We start from the raw sequence: 17,454 nt of genomic DNA on the forward strand, positions 1-17,454 counted from the left end.
ATCTAACTTAGCGTAAATTAAAATTAGTGACAATTAATGACAATATTAATTTTATGTTCAACTGTGCATTATTGCTTGGTATGATATAATAGCCACATCATATCTATAGAAAGAACATGTTTCTTGCTTGTTTGTGAACCAACATCTTATTGTAGTAGACATCTTGGAGTTGATCCATGGTAAATAGTAAACTCATCTAAACTGCTTCTATATGATGGATGTTTATTGGCATTTGTTTTAAACTGATAATAAAATCACATATGGCTCTTAAACGTTCTGCTTTATTGTCTCAGGTATCACACCATCTTTGACTTCAGTTTTTATATCTCATTTGTAAGCATCTGAAGTGCATTTGTGAGGACTTCTAAAACCAGGATTCACAAACAGTCTCAGTCCTCCCTTTGTACTAGGGGTGGGACGATATGGGTAACTCACGATTCGATACTGTGGCGATATTTGGCCCACGATAATGATAATATCACGATACACGATATCTGCGATATTCGATATATTGCAAGAAATTTCATCAACGATATATCACGATATACTGTATGTGACTGGGAAAAAAAAACATAAAAAGGAAAAATTCTCATGCATTTATTCCAAAACTTCGTACAATGTACAAATGAATAAACACCGTACAGCTGGAGACATTAAAGTGCATGAACATTAATAACATGTCTTATGTAAACCAGGACAGTGCTTTATCATACTTAAAAGTCAGTAGCAACTTGTTTTATGTAATTTTCCATTCATGGTATTTAAAAATCAGCTGTCAGAGAGAGAGCAGCCTCTTTGGTGATAAGAAGAACAAGTTCTCTAGTGTAGGACATGAGGAGAAAAAACATGCAGCTTTTCTGTAACATTATAAGACAGCGCCGCCCCCCCCCCTCCCCCACCAGGCTGAATGAACGGGCGATTGGGGAAAAAAAACAAAAAACTCGCTAGTGGAAGCGGCAGCTCTACGTCGCACACAACCACAGCAACAGCAACTACAACTTCCTCCTACAAATGTACGACCGTCGGTGTGACGTGCAGACGCAGTGGGACGACTCCTCAGTCCATGAGTTTCATGTCTCAGACCGGATCATGTAAATCCAGCTGCAGAAATATCTGGGGGACGGGAGCGTTGCGGTAACCGTAGTAACTCACACACACACACAGAGACACATGCCTGTCTGTGTGGTTGGCTGCTGTATATTTTACCTTCGCAAAACAGTTCTTGCAGATTATATTCTTTATCCAGTGTTCTCCTGTCATCTGTTTCGTAACAGCCAAATTGGGTCCACACTTTAGAGTGGAAACTTGCGGGTGGGTCTTCTTCTTCTGTTGTTGTTCTGTTGTTCTGCCGCTACTCACGCCTACTTTACCCTCATTTACGGGATTAGCGCCCCCACAAAAAGGACAGGAGAGATTAAGTACTGACGGTGAAAAAAAAAAAGTACTGACGGTGACAACGGGGTAAATCCATAATGTGTGTTGTAACAAAATATCGATATTTGCCGTCATTGTATCGATTATTTATTGCGACAGAGAGCACAACAATATATTGCAATATCGATTTTTTCCCCCACCCCTACTTTGTACGTGACTTATTGTGATCAATAAGGAGAATTAAAGGTAGGGTTGGAGATCTTATTCTGTGACATTCTTTACTGAATTGCTTGAAATCCTCTCCACGCCCCAATTGTAACCCAGTAACGTCATGCTTTTTCACAAATGAAAAAAGTCTGCTGAACCAGTTCATGCTGCTTCTGATAGAAAGCTGTCAGAACACGGTGCAGCGCAGTTTGTTGTGGATTTGGCAGCAAAAGAGACCAACACAATATTTTTTTATTCTATGCTTTTCATTAAAATGTTATATTCCTCACCTGGGTAGGATGTAAGGGTGCACACACACACAATGCTCAGATATTTTGAATTTAGTTGATATTTCATCTATTCCATCTGTTTAATTGAAACTATTACTGTGTTATTTGTGTTTTAACTTTCTGGCATTTTTATTTTTATGTTTTTCATCAATGCTGTTTAAACAGTGGAATTCATTTTCTGTTGGTATAAAAATCAGTTTCTCATGTGAAAGCTCTACAACAATTAAAATAGGAAAAACAACTGCACACTGACACGCTGTATGCTAACTGGAGCATTTTACAGTATAAAGTATTCACTTGTCATCATCACTGGACAAATGTGTAGTTGTATGTTGCAGCCATAATGTAGTTTTTGTGTTTGAACACTAGGTTGGCGCATTGGGAAAGAATATACAGTGGGTAGGGATAGTTTTCAGACCCCTTATTTTGCAGCTTTATGTTAAAAATAAATAAATAAAAATAAAAATTCTCATGACCCCATCATGACAGCAAAAACCTAGAATTTTTTAAATTTTTTTTTGCAAATTCTCATAATTTAAAAAAATAAAAACTGAGATATCACCTGAACATCAGTATTCAGACTCTTTGCTCTGACTCTCATGTAGGTCATTCAGGTGCTGTCAGTTTCTTTTATCCATATCTGAGATGGTTCTACACCTTCATTTGAGTCCAGCTGTGTTGAATTAAATAGTTTGGACATGATTTGGAAAGGCACACACCTGTCTGAATAAGGCTTTACAACCATTTGTATATCAGAGCAAAATGAGATCCATGAGGTTGAAGGAACTGCCCCAAGAGCTCAGAGACAGAATTGTAGCAAAGCACAGATCTGGACAAAGCTACACAAATATTCTGCTGCACTTGTTGTTTGTAAGAACACAGTGACCGCCATCATTCTTACATAGAAGACGTCTAGGTCTCTTCTTAGAGCTGCAGCCATCTGACCAAACTGGACAGTTGGGGAGAAGAGCCGTGGTTAGAGAGGTAACCAGGAACACACAGATCACTCTGACTGAGCTACAGAGATCCTGTGTGGAGATGGGATCAAGTTCCAGAAGGTCAACCACTGCTGCAGCCTCCATCAATCTGGGCTATATGGGCTTTATGTACAGCTCCACTACTTCCTGAACTTAAAGCTGCTCTTTTATTTCCTGTCTTACATTATTGGACACACTGATTAATCCAGGTGTGTCTGAGTAGTCACAATGGTCAGTAGTGGAGCTGTGTGCATAGAGCCCATTGTAGAGTGAAAAGAAAAAAAGGGAATATCCGCACACTGGATTAAGGCTCCCATTTATTGGATAATTGCAATGTTTGGACCAGACGTGGTCTTCCTCAGGCAACTAGAGAAATGGCGTGACAGGTAGCAGGCATATACAGTATAGGCTGAAGGCCTGATTGTGACGGTTTCTTAGTGCAACTTTTTAGGTTTAATTAATGCTGGGGTGCCAGTCAGGCGTCAGAGTCCTGACAATAAAGTCTGTGTCACTAACCCACACAAAGGATACACACTTTCAATAAATCACTTTCAAATATGTACCCTTCATTAAAAAACACCTTCAAACACTGAACCCAGCACAAGCACAAGGACAAACAGGACACAACCAAGGTTTCTTTTGTTTTCTTTTGTACCAAAATATATTTCAATGTTCACAAACAATAAACAGTTCTTTTAACGAGTCTCTTTCTCAGTTTTTTCAACAAAAAATCCGATCTTCAGAAAAACAGAAAATGTCAGAAAAAACCCAAAGCAGTCATCAAAAAGAGGGGAAAAACCAAAGCAAAAATAATCCAACAAAAATCAATCGGCAGTTACTCACACGCACCAGAGGGGGGAGTCGGTAAAGCGCACCAGTCAGAGTCAGTCTGAGTCAGTCAGTCAACAGTCAATTCAGGCCAGCTCCAGCGGGACCACACGGGAGATCGCTGATCGGTACAGGCTCGGAGGCGAACAAACGAGGCGAACGCACAGGATTAAAGCAGAAGTAAGCGATCCGGTCGTTTTGGCTAATGCTGCGTTCCAGGCAGGCTTTTGAAACCGTAAATTACAGCTTCAAGTCACAACTTACAACTTTGTAGCGTTCCAGGCAACCCACTCGTGTTTCTCCGACCTGTTTTACCTGTGAAAGTCACTATAACGGCCACTCGTAACTTCTGACCCGTGAACTCGTACCAGATCGAACTGGTAGCTACAACTTCACAGGTCGGAAAAACACCAGTTACGAGTTTCCTTGAACGCACCATAACAGTCCTCGTCCCTACGTCACCACATTCACGGCGTCCCTTGGCTGCACACACAGCCCTGCATGCCGTTCTCTCTCCTCATTGGATAAAAACTGTAGGATACGATAAAAGTTTTCTCCTGGGCTCAGAGCAGAGCAGAGTGACTGACAGACCCGTGTTTCAGACCAAACACTCTATAGAAGTGATTGCTGTCGGAAGATAGAACTATTTAAGACTTATATTAACACAAATATATCACTTACTTCTGCTTTAATATTTGACACAAGATGCAACATTTTTCAGTTCAAACTGATTTTGGTAGATGAGAGAATCAATCAATAGACATACCTACATACAGTTTGTATGTACCTCTAGAAATTCCTCATAACCTTTACACAATCTTAAGCTTTTGTCACATTACACCCTGGAAAGTAGAATAAATACAATCTTACATTTATGAGCTGTATATACACAATATAAACCTCCTTATCAAAGTGAAAAAACAACAACATTTAGTTCAATGATTTCTGGCTGTATGACCAATACTGTTGATATTTCAAAGGGGTGTGATGAGTTTCTATAGACACTGTATATTTTCAGTCTTTGTAAACTTCCAGTGTCTTGAAAAAATGTTTAGTCCATTTGTTGTGTATGTTTTATTTTTTTTTTATGTATTAAAACCCTGAAAGTGGTCTACAGTCGACTGCTGTGCAGCCATGCCAGGCAGGACGAGCATGGCTGTGCAGATGGAAGAAGAACAGAGGATCACAGTGAGAAAACACAGTGAAGAGGTGGATAACAACAGAAATATTTTCTCCCGTGGTGTTTTTGAAGTGGCATTGGGAGGCCGTGATGAGACGACATCTTGTGGCGTCTCTGGACAGTGTGTTAGAGGAGCACCTGAGGACCGCCACCGTCTTTACCGCCACCTCAGAGATGGTTCTAAACAGACTTTAGTCCTGCAGGCTGTTGGTTTCTGGAGATTAGACTGTGGAGGATGTAAAAGGGCAGATGAAGCTGCTGTTGAGGCAGATGAAACAACAGACATAGTTACAGAGGGACCAGACCTCTGACCTGCAACAGAGCTCAGGTGTGAGTGTGGTGATGTCACAGCAGCGTGGACCTCAGCTCATCATTCAGTCTCTTTACCTAACTACCTACCTATCTACCTATTTACCTATATTTTACTGTATGTTTTTAGTTCTTTCCTGCAGCTGTTCTTTTGTACTGTTTTTGTCTTGTTGTGAAGCAGCACTGCTCTCTGTCCGAGAGAAATTTCTACCACGGGAGACTAATAAATGATTTTGATTTGAGTGTTACAGCCTGACTGACGCTCACCGGTTCATCTTCATCATCATCATCATCATTCTCCTCATCATCGTCTCCCCTCTGATGTGCAGAGACTGATTTGCCAGAGGAGGAAACACCTGTCTGCTCCACACTGACATCATGATGTGTCTGTCCACTTCCTGTTTCTCCTGTTCGTCCTGGACAGGAAAGCCCGTCCAAACCACTTGATTGACAGTTTGGATCTTACAATCCAGTCAGTGCCCCTGACCAAAGGCACTGGCTCATAATCTGGAGTTGGTCCCCGGGCGCTGCACCGTGGCTGCCCACTGCTCCTCAGGGATGGGTTAAATGCAGAGAAAGAATTTCACTGTACTAGCTGTATATGTGACTAATAAAGTACCTTTACCTTTACCTTTACCAATAGAAAAAAACAAACAAAAACAAGAACAAATAGGCAAAATGTTTGTTTTTTCAAATATTTTATTCTCTTAATTTTTCCACATTTATTTTCTTTTACCGATTTAGTGTTTTTGTTTCTATGATGAATACGTGATGTCTTGTCTGTGAGCACTTGATTTGAGGCAAAATGAAAAAAAAAACAAGTCATTTCATTGGTCTACTCAGTTTGATTGACAGGACAGATGATCAGAGGGGCGGAGTTTTTACCTCCATCGTTAACACAGGGATTGAAGAGTGGATGTAGTTTGTCAGTGAAGCAGCAGCCAGTGAAGGAGTAGATGAGAGCTGCAGCATCTACGTCATAAAAGGAGACCAGACCCTCCTCATAATCCACAAACACCCCCACCTTCTCAGGACCAGACCTCAGAGTGAGACGGACTGGGGGGTCAACACCAGCTATGTACTTATTTCCACCAGACAACCTTATTGTCCAGAGACCACCATCAGGACTCATTGAGGACCATCCCTTCCTGTGAACTGACTCTCTGGCCACTCCCACATACCAGGCAGTTTTTCCTTTCACCTGAACCTCAAAGTAAAATCTGCCTGAAGAGAAACTCTGTTTTCCTAAGACACTAAACCATTCAGAAAATCTCTCTGGGTTGTCTGGGAGATTCTTCTTCACATAACCGCAGTGAACTTGTTTTCCATCATCAGACAGGATCAGTTTAGGATTTGCTGTGTCAGGATCCAGAGTCACATCCACTGCAAACTGCTGAACCCTCTTCATCTTCATCTCCTCCATCTGTCCACGGAGCTTCTTCTCCAGCTGAGACACAGCTCTCACCACAGTCCCCTCATATGATGGTGGACGGACTCTGACCTGTGTCCAGTCCTTGGTGGGTGCAGCAGCTTTCAGGGATGGGAAGCTTTGGAGGAGGTGGAGGTGGTCTTCAGAGAGTGAGAGCTGCTCCACCTCAGTGCTTCTCTTCTCCAGCTCAGAGATTTCCTGTTCCAGCTCTGTGATGAAGTCTTCAGCCTGTTTCTCTGAGCTTTTCTGTTTCTCTTCGATCTCCTCGATGAGCTGCTTCAGGCCTCTGTCAACAGACTCCTTCAGAGCAGTGAAGACCTTAACACCTTCTGCTTTCTCTCTGTCTGCAGCAGCTTTACTGATCTTCACCGACTGTTTCATCTCCTCAATCTTCAGTCGTCTCTTCTGGATCATCTGCTGAGTTTCAGCCTCTGTCTTCTGCAGCTCTGCCTTCTTTCCTTCATATTCTTCTCTCAGAGGAACAAACTCATGAGTCTTGTGGTCTAAAACAGAGCAGAGCATGCAGACACATGTCTGGTCGGTCTGACAGAACAGCTCCAGAGGTTTATCGTGCTTCCTACACATCCTGTCCTCCAGGTTCTCCACAGGCTCCATCAGCTGATGTCTCCTCAGACGAGACACTGTCAGATGAGGCTCCAGGTGAGTCTCACAGTAGGAGGCCAGACACACCAGGCAGGACTTCAGGGCCTTCAGTCTGGTTCCAGTGCAGACGTCACAGGGAACTTCTCCTGGTTTGGAAACTTGTTGCTCTGAGCTGCTGCTGCTGGTTTTCTGTTGAGCTTCACGTCTGAACTGAGCCACCATCTCAGAGATGAACCTGTTGATCTCAAGCTGAGGCCTTGTTTCATAAACCCTCTTACAGATGGGACACTGATACCTGTCACTAACGTCCCAGTGCTGAGTGATGCAGCTCTGACAGAAGTTGTGTCCACATGATGTGGTGACTGGATCAGTGAAGACATCCAGACAGATGGAGCACAGGAACTGATCTTCAGACCTCAGGTGACCAGCAGCAGACATGTCTACACACTGAGGGAGACAAAACACACAAATTCCTTTAAAATCATATGAAGGTAGGGTTGGCGATCTTTTTCTGGAGCATTTTTTACACAATTTTTTACACACGATAATAGACAGCGCAGTCTATTTCTCTAGTTGCAAACCGCGATCATAAAGACACTCAGAGCCACAAATAATGCTCAGAACAGTAACCAAACGTCATCAACAGTACAAACAGGGTCCCAGCCCATAATACGAGGCATCAAACACCTGTTAGCTTTGACTGGCTTCTATTGAAAAGAGACGAAAACAACTCCCCCACTCTCCGGCAGGGAGATCTGCCGGTGGAATCTCGGTGCTGGGGGATTCAAGTGGTCATGTGTGGTCACTGCCTGCCAATGGCCGCTTAAACTGAATGTTTGTGCTGCCAGGAGGAATCTGACATGTTTGCTTCCAGTGCGCCATTTTCGGAATGCCTTAATTATTTTTGAAAAAGGGGCGCCATTCCGAACCTGAAAGAGGTCTGCCATTTCGAAAGGTCGTAATTTAGGGCGCACTCACACTAGGGCCAGTTGTTCTGTACCGTGCTGAAGCACAAATGCCCCCCCCTCCCCTGTCCCCCGCTGGCCCGCACTCACACTACCCTGAACCCAAGCGTGCTCAAGCACGGTTGCCTCCGACACATACGTCATCACGTTGATATAGAGGGGTTATTTCTTTACCAACACGGCGGATGCACGCTTAACCTGACTACATGAAGAACAACACCTTTTCTTTCTGCAGTCAGGTTAAAGACCCCCTCCCATGAAAATCGTATTTTTCGTGCTTTTCACATGTTCCTGTGGCATTTTTCTTGTGTTAGAGCACATATCAGCAGAAAAGGAAGTGCAAAATTGCTTGCACCTATGTTCCAGTCTGGGATCGAATCCCAGTGTGGAGTTTTACACTAAACGCGCTGAATCTGTAATTGTACAATGTCCAGCTGTCAGCGTGCGGGGGGTGGGGTGCGAGGAGGTGACTGGGCGGGTGCAGAGCAGAGCAGTCTCCGCCCATCCTCCAGAGGTGCATTGCTGATGAGCTGCTGGTTTTAAAATGACCAAAAAGGGTCGCGGGAGGGGGACTTTAAGTGTGCATTCTCCGTGTTGGTAAACTGTCTGTTTGACCGGTTGTCATGGTTATCTTGAAGCTTACTCAAAGCAATGTTAGCTAGCGATGTTGACATACGCATGGCACGACATAATCGTTAAGTGACTGCTGTTTACACACAATTGCAGAAAAGTGGTGGAGAACGAACCGAAAGCGCATTACGTGCTTGTGCTCACATTCATGACCAAGTGTACCGTGCCCAAGCACACCTCTCCCAACAGTACTGGGCCAGGGAAGTGTACGGTACTCAAGCACGGAACACTTGGACTCACACTAGCAATAGAATGCTGGACGCAGAACATTGCTGCGTAGCGTATAACTGGAGGAGAGCGGGTGAGTTGTTTTTGTCTCTTTTCAATAGAAACCAGGCTAAGCTAACAGATGTTTGATGCCTCGTATTATGGGCTGGGACCCTATTTGTACTGTTGATGACATTTGGTGCTGTTCTGAGCATTATTTGTGGTTATGAGTGGCTTTTTTATCGCGGCTTGCGCATAGAGAAATTGACTGCGCTGTTTGTTATGGTGCGGTCATTGCTAAAGTTGCATAATTAGAGAAGCTAGCGGTCAGTAGACTTCATCTCTCGAGGGGGGGTCTAACTCGATGTCACAGTGCGTTGGACCATGGGTTAAATTTACGCTGGAATATCCCTTTAAGGTGGATGTCGGATGGATTATTATGATGTCAGGTGTTTTCTTACCCATGAATGAGCCATGAAAAACTGGCAAAGAGTTCCCCACTCCATGTGTGGCTCAATACTCTGGCATAGTGGGGCTGCATCCTGATATGAACCCAATGTTTTTCTTTTGTCTCTCTCTCTCACTTCTTATCCTTTCCTTATCATCTCATTCATTATTTTTGTTTTGTATTATTCATTTATGTATGGTTTTTTCCCCCTACTTCCTCATATATACTGTTTAATCACTTACTTTTCTTTTTCATTATTGTTTAATTATTTTCCTATGTTATTGTTTTTAAACTGTAACAAATTAGATTTTTGAATATGTGGGTGAGGTTTTCATATACGACCTTTTGGGTTTCATAACTCCCCTTTGCACATCCCTGTCATGTTGATTGTTCATGTTGTTTTTTATATGATATTGTTTGTGCTAAATACATTTTTAAAAATAAAAAAAATGCTGAACAAGCGCTGAGCGTTCCTGCACTCTGGAGGCGTGGCTTCACAGAGAAGTCTGAGGAAAGGGGCATGGACTTTTGAATTGTATGTTTCTAAAATGTGGCCTGCTAGAACCATCTCCAACCTTTAAGAATCTGGTTCTCTAACTTGAATTGTATAAACATTAATCCTTCACACAGAGTCTTACAAAATGTGCTGTTCTAAATTAAGTTTATTACTGTAAACACCTGCTGATGTTTTGTCATTGAACTCCATCCTGTGCTTTTCCAAACCAATAAATGTGGAATGTAAACAACCTATCAGAGAAGAGGAAGTTAAGACCAGACTAACCAATCACTGATCTCCCGAGCTGTTAATGAAGAAGCAGAAGCAGCAGACTAAAGTTGCTTCAATATTATCACTTGATCCATATTGCAATTACAATTTTTTAAACAGGATTAACAAAAAAATGTTCTGTGTAGATAATAGGATGTAAAAATCCAATTGTTTCCTATTATTTACTGATAATTACTAAAAACTTGTTTTTGCATGTATTTTGTGTGTGTTGGTATATACACACAGACATTTACTTTATAAAAATCACTCTCTGATATCTTTAATTTATATTTAAGTTGTAATAACTCTGCAGAAAGAATTATTTTTTGTTTTGAAACACTTGGTCTGTCTATTAAATACCTGAAAATCTTATATTTCTTGTTTTGAAAGCTACACTTAAAAGAATCCTATTGTTTAATATTATTTACTGTGATTTATTAAACACATTTTTTTTTGCACATGTATGTATGTGTATATATGTGTTTGTATATACACAGACATTTCATAAAAATCACAAACTAACATAACTCTGCAGGTAGAACTGTTTTTGTTTTGAAACAACTAGTCTGTCTATTAAACATTTGATAATTTGATATTTCCTTTTGAAAGCTACACTTAGTGACAAGGACACTGTATTTCCTCTGACTCCTTCACAATAAAAGGTTTTGGCTTTTATTGTGAAAGAGCAGCAGGAAGTAGAGAGCTGTTTCAGGTGATAACTTGACGGCTCTAAAACCAGGAAATGAGGTGAAGTGTAGAGAGAAGCTGAGAGTTATAAAAGTCCTGAGCAGAGACACAGAGACAGTTTAAAGTGGACCATAGTGTCTCTGTGGACAAACAGCCTCAGGTCTGTTGTGAGCCAGTTCACTAGAGTCAGTGTGACATGAAGAGAGTGAAGCTTCAGCTGAGTAGAGATGAAGCTCAGTGTTAAAGCTGCTGCTCACACAGTGAATATGATGAGCTGTACTCACCAGTGTTTGGTAGAGACTCTGCTGTGTTGCTGACAAACTCCTGGTGGACTCACTTTGACTCTCTGTCTCCTCTCTGTCGTCGATCTCTCACTCTTTACTTTCACTTGTGTGACGTTGAGCCTCTCTCTGTTTCCTGTGTTGCTCCTCCTCCCTCTGCAAAGGTGGAGCTGCACCTGACAGGTGGGAGGAGTCAAGTGTGTGAGTGAGATAAACAGCAGCTGTCACTCACACACTTGACTCCTCCCACCTGTCAGGTGCAGCTCCACCTTTGCAGGGGGAGGAGGAGGAGCAACAGGGAGAGGCTCAACGTCACAGAAGTGAAACCTAAAGTGTGAGGGATCGAGGACTGAGAGGAGACAGAAAGTCAAAGTGAGTCCATCAGGAGTTTGTCAGCAACACAGCAGAGTCTCTACCAAACACTGGTGAGTACAGCTCATCATATTCACTGTGTGAGCAGCAGCTTTAACACTGAGCTTTATCTCTACTCAGCTGAAGCTTCACTCTCTTCATGTCACACTGACTCTAGTGAACTGGCTCACAACAGACCTGAGGCTGTTTGTCCACAGAGACACTATAGTCCACTTTAAACTGTCTCTGTGTCTCTGCTCAGGACTTTTATAACTCTCAGCTTCTCTCTACACTTCACCTCATTTCCTGGTTTTAGAGCCGTCAAGTTATCACCTGCTACAGCTGCATCACTCTCTACTTCCTGCTGCTCTTTCACAATAAGAGCGACATGCTTTTATTGTGAAGCAGCCAGAGGAAATACAGTGTCCTTGTCACTAAGTGTAGCTTGGAAAACAGGAAATATGAGATTATCAAATGTTTAATAGACGGTCGAGTTGTTTCAAAACAAAAACAGTTCTACCTCCAGAGATCTTCCTCTTATACACAATATAAATATAAATTAAATATGTCAGTGTGTGATTTTTATGAAGTAAATGTTTGTGTCTATATGCCAACACACACAAAATACATGCAAAAACAAGTTTTTAGTAGCCTAATTATCAGTAAATAATAGGAAACAATGGGATTTTTACATCCTATTATCTACACAGAACATTTTTTTGTTAATCCTGTTTGGAAAATTGTATTTACAATATGGATCAAATGATAATATTGAAGCAACTTTAGTCTGCTGCTTCTGCTTCTTCATCAACAGCTCAGGAGATCAGTGATTGGTTAGTCTGGTCTTAACTTCCTCTTCTCTGATAGGTTGTTTACATTTCACATTTATTGGTTTGGAAAAGCACAGGATGGAGTTCAATGACAAAACGTCACTAGTTGTTTAATAAACTTAATTTAGAACAGCATATACATTTTGTAAGACTCTGTGTGTCGCTGTTCCGGAAAAGTGTCAGCGGGCGGAGCTCGCGTTTTTCCAGACTGGCCCAGGGGGAGTATAAGGAAGTACCGGGAGGTGGAGTCACTTGAAAGTTCAGCGCATCCTGACGTCAAGTCTGCCAGCACTTCCAATTCGCCCCTTTGGAGACACGATCTCAAAAAAGTGTAGAAATCAATTAAGGGAGTGAACAGACTTTTTTCACCTCCAGGCGTCATAGAAAGGCCACGGGAACACATAGGACCACTACAAAACCTGTAGAAAGTGGATTTTGCATAATATGGGCTCTTTAAAGGTTGGAGATTGTTCTAGCAGGCCACATTTTAGAAACACACAATTCAAAAGTCCATGCCCCTTTCCTCAGACTTCTCTGTGAAGCCACGCCTCCAGAGTGCAGGAAGGCTCAGCGCTTGTTCAGCACTGGGTTCATATCAGGATGAAGCCCCACTACGCCAGACAGTATTGAGTCACACATGGAGTGGGGATTCACTGCACAGCACTGCTAACTCTTTGTCAGTTTTTCATGGCTCATTCATGGGTAAGAAAACACCTGACATCATAATAAACCATCAAACATCCACCTTAAAGAGGTACATTGGCACATACTTGACTGGAGTGTGGTGCATTGGATTACTGGTGGGTTTTTTTCTGTAGCAAACTCATTGAAGACTGACCACACAGAGAGGAGGAAGGGAAGGACAGATGGAAGTTTGACACATCACCATCAAATTGGCTTGAATGTGATGTTCAAAATAATAGAAAGGTGTTTTTCCATGATTGTCCATTCCACAGGTGATTGACTTTTTTCATTTTTGTTGGAACAAAATTAAATTTAAATGCTTGATTACAGTCGGGGTGTGAAGAGGATTTCATGCAATTCAGTAAAAAAAAGAAAGCTCCAGAAAAGATAGCCAACCCTACCTACACATTATTTTAAACTGTTGTGTTTGTTTTCCCTCCCTCAGTGTGTAGACATGTCTGCTGCTGGTCACCTGAGGTCTGAAGATCAGTTCCTGTGCTCCATCTGTCTGGATGTCTTCACTGATCCAGTCACCACATCATGTGGACACAACTTCTGTCAGAGCTGCATCACTCAGCACTGGGACGTTAGTGACAGGTGTCAGTGTCCCATCTGTAAGAGGGTTTTTGAAACAAGGCCTCAGCTTGAGATCAACAGGTTCATCTCTGAGATGGTTGCTCAGTTCAGACGTGAAGCTCAACAGAAAACCAGCAGCAGCAGCTCAGAGCAACAAGTTTTCAGACCAGGAGAAGTTCCCTGTGACGTCTGCACTGGAACCAGACTGAAGGCCCTGAAGTCCTGCCTGGTGTGTCTGGCCTCCTACTGTGAGACTCACCTGGAGCCTCATCTGACACTGTCAGGTCTGAGGAGACATCAGCTGATGGAGCCTGTGGAGAATCTGGAGGACAGGATGTGTAGGAAGCACGGTAAACCTCTGGAGCTGTTCTGTCAGACCGACCAGACATGTGTCTGCATGCTCTGCTCTGTTTTAGACCACAAGACTCATGAGTTTGTTCCTCTGAGAGAAGAATATGAAGGAAAGAAGGCAGAGCTGCAGAAGACAGAGGCTGAAACTCAGCAGATGATCCAGAAGAGACGACTGAAGATTGAGAAGATGAAACAGTCAGTGAAGATCAGTAAAGCTGCTGCAGACAGAGAGAAAGCAGAAGGTGTTAAGGTCTTCACTGCTCTGAAGGAGTCTGTTGACAGAGGCCTGAAGCAGCTCATCAAGGAGATCGAAGAGAAACAGAAAAGCTCAGAGAAACAGGCTGAAGACTTCATCACAGAGCTGGAACAGGAAATCTCTGAGCTGGAGAAGAGAAGCACTGAGGTGGAGCAGCTCTCACTCTCTGAAGACCACCTCCACCTCCTCCAAAGCTTCCCATCCCTGAAAGCTGCTGCACCCACCAAGGACTGGACACAGGTCAGAGTCCGTCCATCCTATGAGGGGACTGTGGTGAGAGCTGTGACTCAGCTGGAGAAGAAGCTCCGTGGACAGATCAAAAATATGAAGATGAAGAGAGTCCAGCAGTTTGCAGTGGATGTGACTCTGGATTCTGATACAGCGAATCCCTGGCTCATCCTGTCTTATGATGGAAAACAAGTTCACTGTGGTGATGTGAGGAAGAAACTCCCAGACAACCCAGAGAGAATTAAATATAATACTTTTGTCCTCGGAAAACAGAGTTTCTCTTCAGGCAGATTTTACTTTGAGGTTCATGTCAAAGGAAAAACTTTGTGGATTGTGGGAGTGGCCAGAGAGTCTATTAACAGGAAGGAAATCATCACACTGAGTCCTCAGAATGGTTACTGGATGATATGTCTGAAACCTGGAAATGAGTGCATAGCTGGTGTTGACCCCCCAGTCCGTCTCAGTCTGAGGTCTGGTCCTGAGAAGGTGGGGGTGTTTGTGAATTATGAGGAGGGTCTGGTCTCCTTTTATGATGTAGATGCTGCAGCTCTCATCTACTCCTTCACTGGCTGCTGCTTCACTGACAAACTACACCCACTCTTCAATCCCTGTGGTAATGCTGGAGGTGACAACTCTGCCCCTCTGATCATCTGTCCTGTCAATCAAACTGAGTAGACCAATTCAATGATTTATTTTTTTCTGTTTCGTGTTTAATGAAAATCAAACTCATTGTTTCTAGAGAAAACATCTGATTAATTATTGTGTTGTATTATGAATATTATTGTTGAAGCTGCAGTGAAGAGTGAGGCCTGATACGCTGAGTCACTGTTTATTGATCCATCAGATTCTAAAGCCTGTTGCCATTCCGACGGCCCGCCGGCGGGCCGTCGGGGGGGTTTTAATCAGGGAGGTGTCATAGAGGATGTCACCATTCACTTGAAATAGTCATGCCACATATCGTTGGAAAGCTAAAACTCTTGTGATTAAAGATATGCCGACCATTCCTAAATATAATCATCACAGCAACACTCGAATCAGACTATAAACATGCTAACAAAGTTCGTAAAAAGCCGATATAACTCACGATTTGTGTCAGGGCAGGCTCAGGATCACAGGGTTTCCCCACAAACTTGGTGTCGTTACATTCAGAAAAGTCCAGTAAATCCAATCCAGTAAAGTATTTAGTCCAAAACACACGGTTGTACCGGTAGATAACCTCATCCCGCTGCTGCATCTTATGAAATTACGCATTGTATATCCAGTAAATCCGTTTATTTCTCCTCATAAGTCCGGCGTTTACATGAAAACAATGTTTATTTCACTTTACAAAATGGCGCTGCCCTCTGACCTTTCGATTGACAGCTCACTCGACCAATCACAAGCTCCCTCTCTCCGGCTGCCGCCTGCAATAGCGAATGAGTGGCTGTGTCTCATGAGGAACATCCCCTCCGACAGCGCTGAATGGCTTCAGCCAATAGAAACGGATCCCGATGACAACTGTAGCATTGAATAGCCAATGAAATTACGAAACGAACGATGTGCTGCATTCACGGTCCCTGGGAAAAGGCAGCACCGCCATTTTCATGCGTAACTTTGCAAAAGCTGCACTTTGGCGCATGTATTGTTTGTCAATGGCAACTTTAGGAAAACGCCTAGATATACACTTAGAAAAACATGTGTAAAATACTCATTTTTAGCAGGATTGTTATCAAATTTGAACTGGGGCCAGGTAAGGCTTCATGCTGTAGTCCCATTGTGTTTTCCAGCTAAAATTCTCAGCTACACTCATCTTCAGGCATCTGATTGCAACAAAAAAATTCAGGCGAGAATAAAAACATTCTAATTCAGTGTGCTCCCACTTAGATTACTCAATGATAGTAGCACTTATAGTGATTATTTCAGTTTGGGGAAAAACTTCAGAGTGATACCTTTCAAAAGAGACCAAGCCCATCCATATTCTCCAAACAATTCAAGAACAGCATTCAATTTACTTTGGGTACGCCTTGGATAGGCGAATATTACAGAATTTATAGGAGTGACAAGGGGTTGTTTCTGTCTGAGAGCAGGTGACCTGGTTTATGGACATTTGTCTCAAGTGTTTGAACCATATTTGAGGATCATTGTAAAAAATGTGTGTTTATGTGAAAACGAGAAACATAGTTAGTTATTGATGAATGATCGGAGCAAAAAGTCCCTCAACAGTCGAGTCCTGGTTTTATTACAATAAATTGTTAAACTCTGATTTCATCTCAATAAATATGTTTATTAACATATCTTCTGCAGTGTGTGTGTGTGTGTGTGTGGTGTGATTTTCTCACCTGATTCATACGTCAGCGTCAGAGACATGTTCGACCTTCAGGGAGACGTCAGCTGATTTTAATGATGATGTCAGCAGTGACTCAAAAACAAGTCAAACTGTGAAGCAGAAATGTTTTTTCAGGTAAAATACATTAATTTATAAATATTATTCTGTCTGATGATGCTAAGCTAACAGTCCAGGTGATCAATACCATGTGAATCATGTGATATTGACGTTGTAACAAACCAAACCAACTCAGCTTATTGTCAAACCCACTAACAGGAAGCTGTCTGCACAACTTCTGAAGTCAAGAAGAAGAACAACTAAAGGCCCCAGAACGGCCCCTCACTTTATCGGGTCCCCAAACCTGTAGACACTGTTGGACTGTGTAGATTATATGGAGACACCATGAGGACACTGTCTTATCCGTCCCTCTGTGTTTGGATTTATTGTTCATCTAACTTTTTAAGACAGATTGAATTGATTTCTCCAATAATGAGGAAGAGACACAGCTGCAGGTTCTGGTTTTTGTGTGTAGTTGTGATTGGACTTTGGTAAATACGTATTTATGAAAGCAGTATTTGATTATTGCTAATAAAAAGCCAAATAAGTTACATACTGTCCCTTTACGATTCTTAAGATAATCAGCCGATTTTTGTCTTTGGTTGGAAGGGGGAAAACAGGGCAAAATCAGCCAG

General features: G+C 42.4%; 3 protein-coding genes across 3 annotated transcripts in view; 1 reads left to right on the plus strand and 2 right to left on the minus strand.

Annotated features, from left to right (window-relative positions):
- The window catches only part of LOC146979224 (protein NLRC3-like), a 331,528-nt gene that overhangs the window by 188,333 nt on the left and 125,741 nt on the right, over window positions 1-17,454 (minus strand). The gene's annotated exons all lie outside the window — the stretch shown is intronic.
- On the minus strand, window positions 5,927-7,639 carry LOC146979232 (E3 ubiquitin-protein ligase TRIM21-like). Its single transcript, XM_085788674.1, has one exon. It carries the CDS (start codon window positions 7,633-7,635, stop codon window positions 6,001-6,003), a length of 1,635 nt encoding a protein of 544 aa, XP_085644800.1. The 5' UTR covers window positions 7,636-7,639; the 3' UTR covers window positions 5,927-6,000.
- LOC146979233 (E3 ubiquitin-protein ligase TRIM21-like) lies at window positions 11,466-15,242 on the plus strand. Its single transcript, XM_085788956.1, has 2 exons — window positions 11,466-11,606; window positions 13,492-15,242. The coding sequence occupies exon 2, from the start codon at window positions 13,501-13,503 to the stop codon at window positions 15,130-15,132; it is 1,632 nt and encodes a 543-aa protein (XP_085645082.1). The 5' UTR covers window positions 11,466-11,606; window positions 13,492-13,500; the 3' UTR covers window positions 15,133-15,242.

This window comes from Trachurus japonicus, chromosome 10 (genome assembly GCF_045865225.1).
Source record: "Trachurus japonicus isolate A0001 chromosome 10, Traja_1.0".
In the NCBI taxonomy this organism is placed as follows: Eukaryota; Metazoa; Chordata; class Actinopteri; order Carangiformes; family Carangidae; genus Trachurus; species Trachurus japonicus.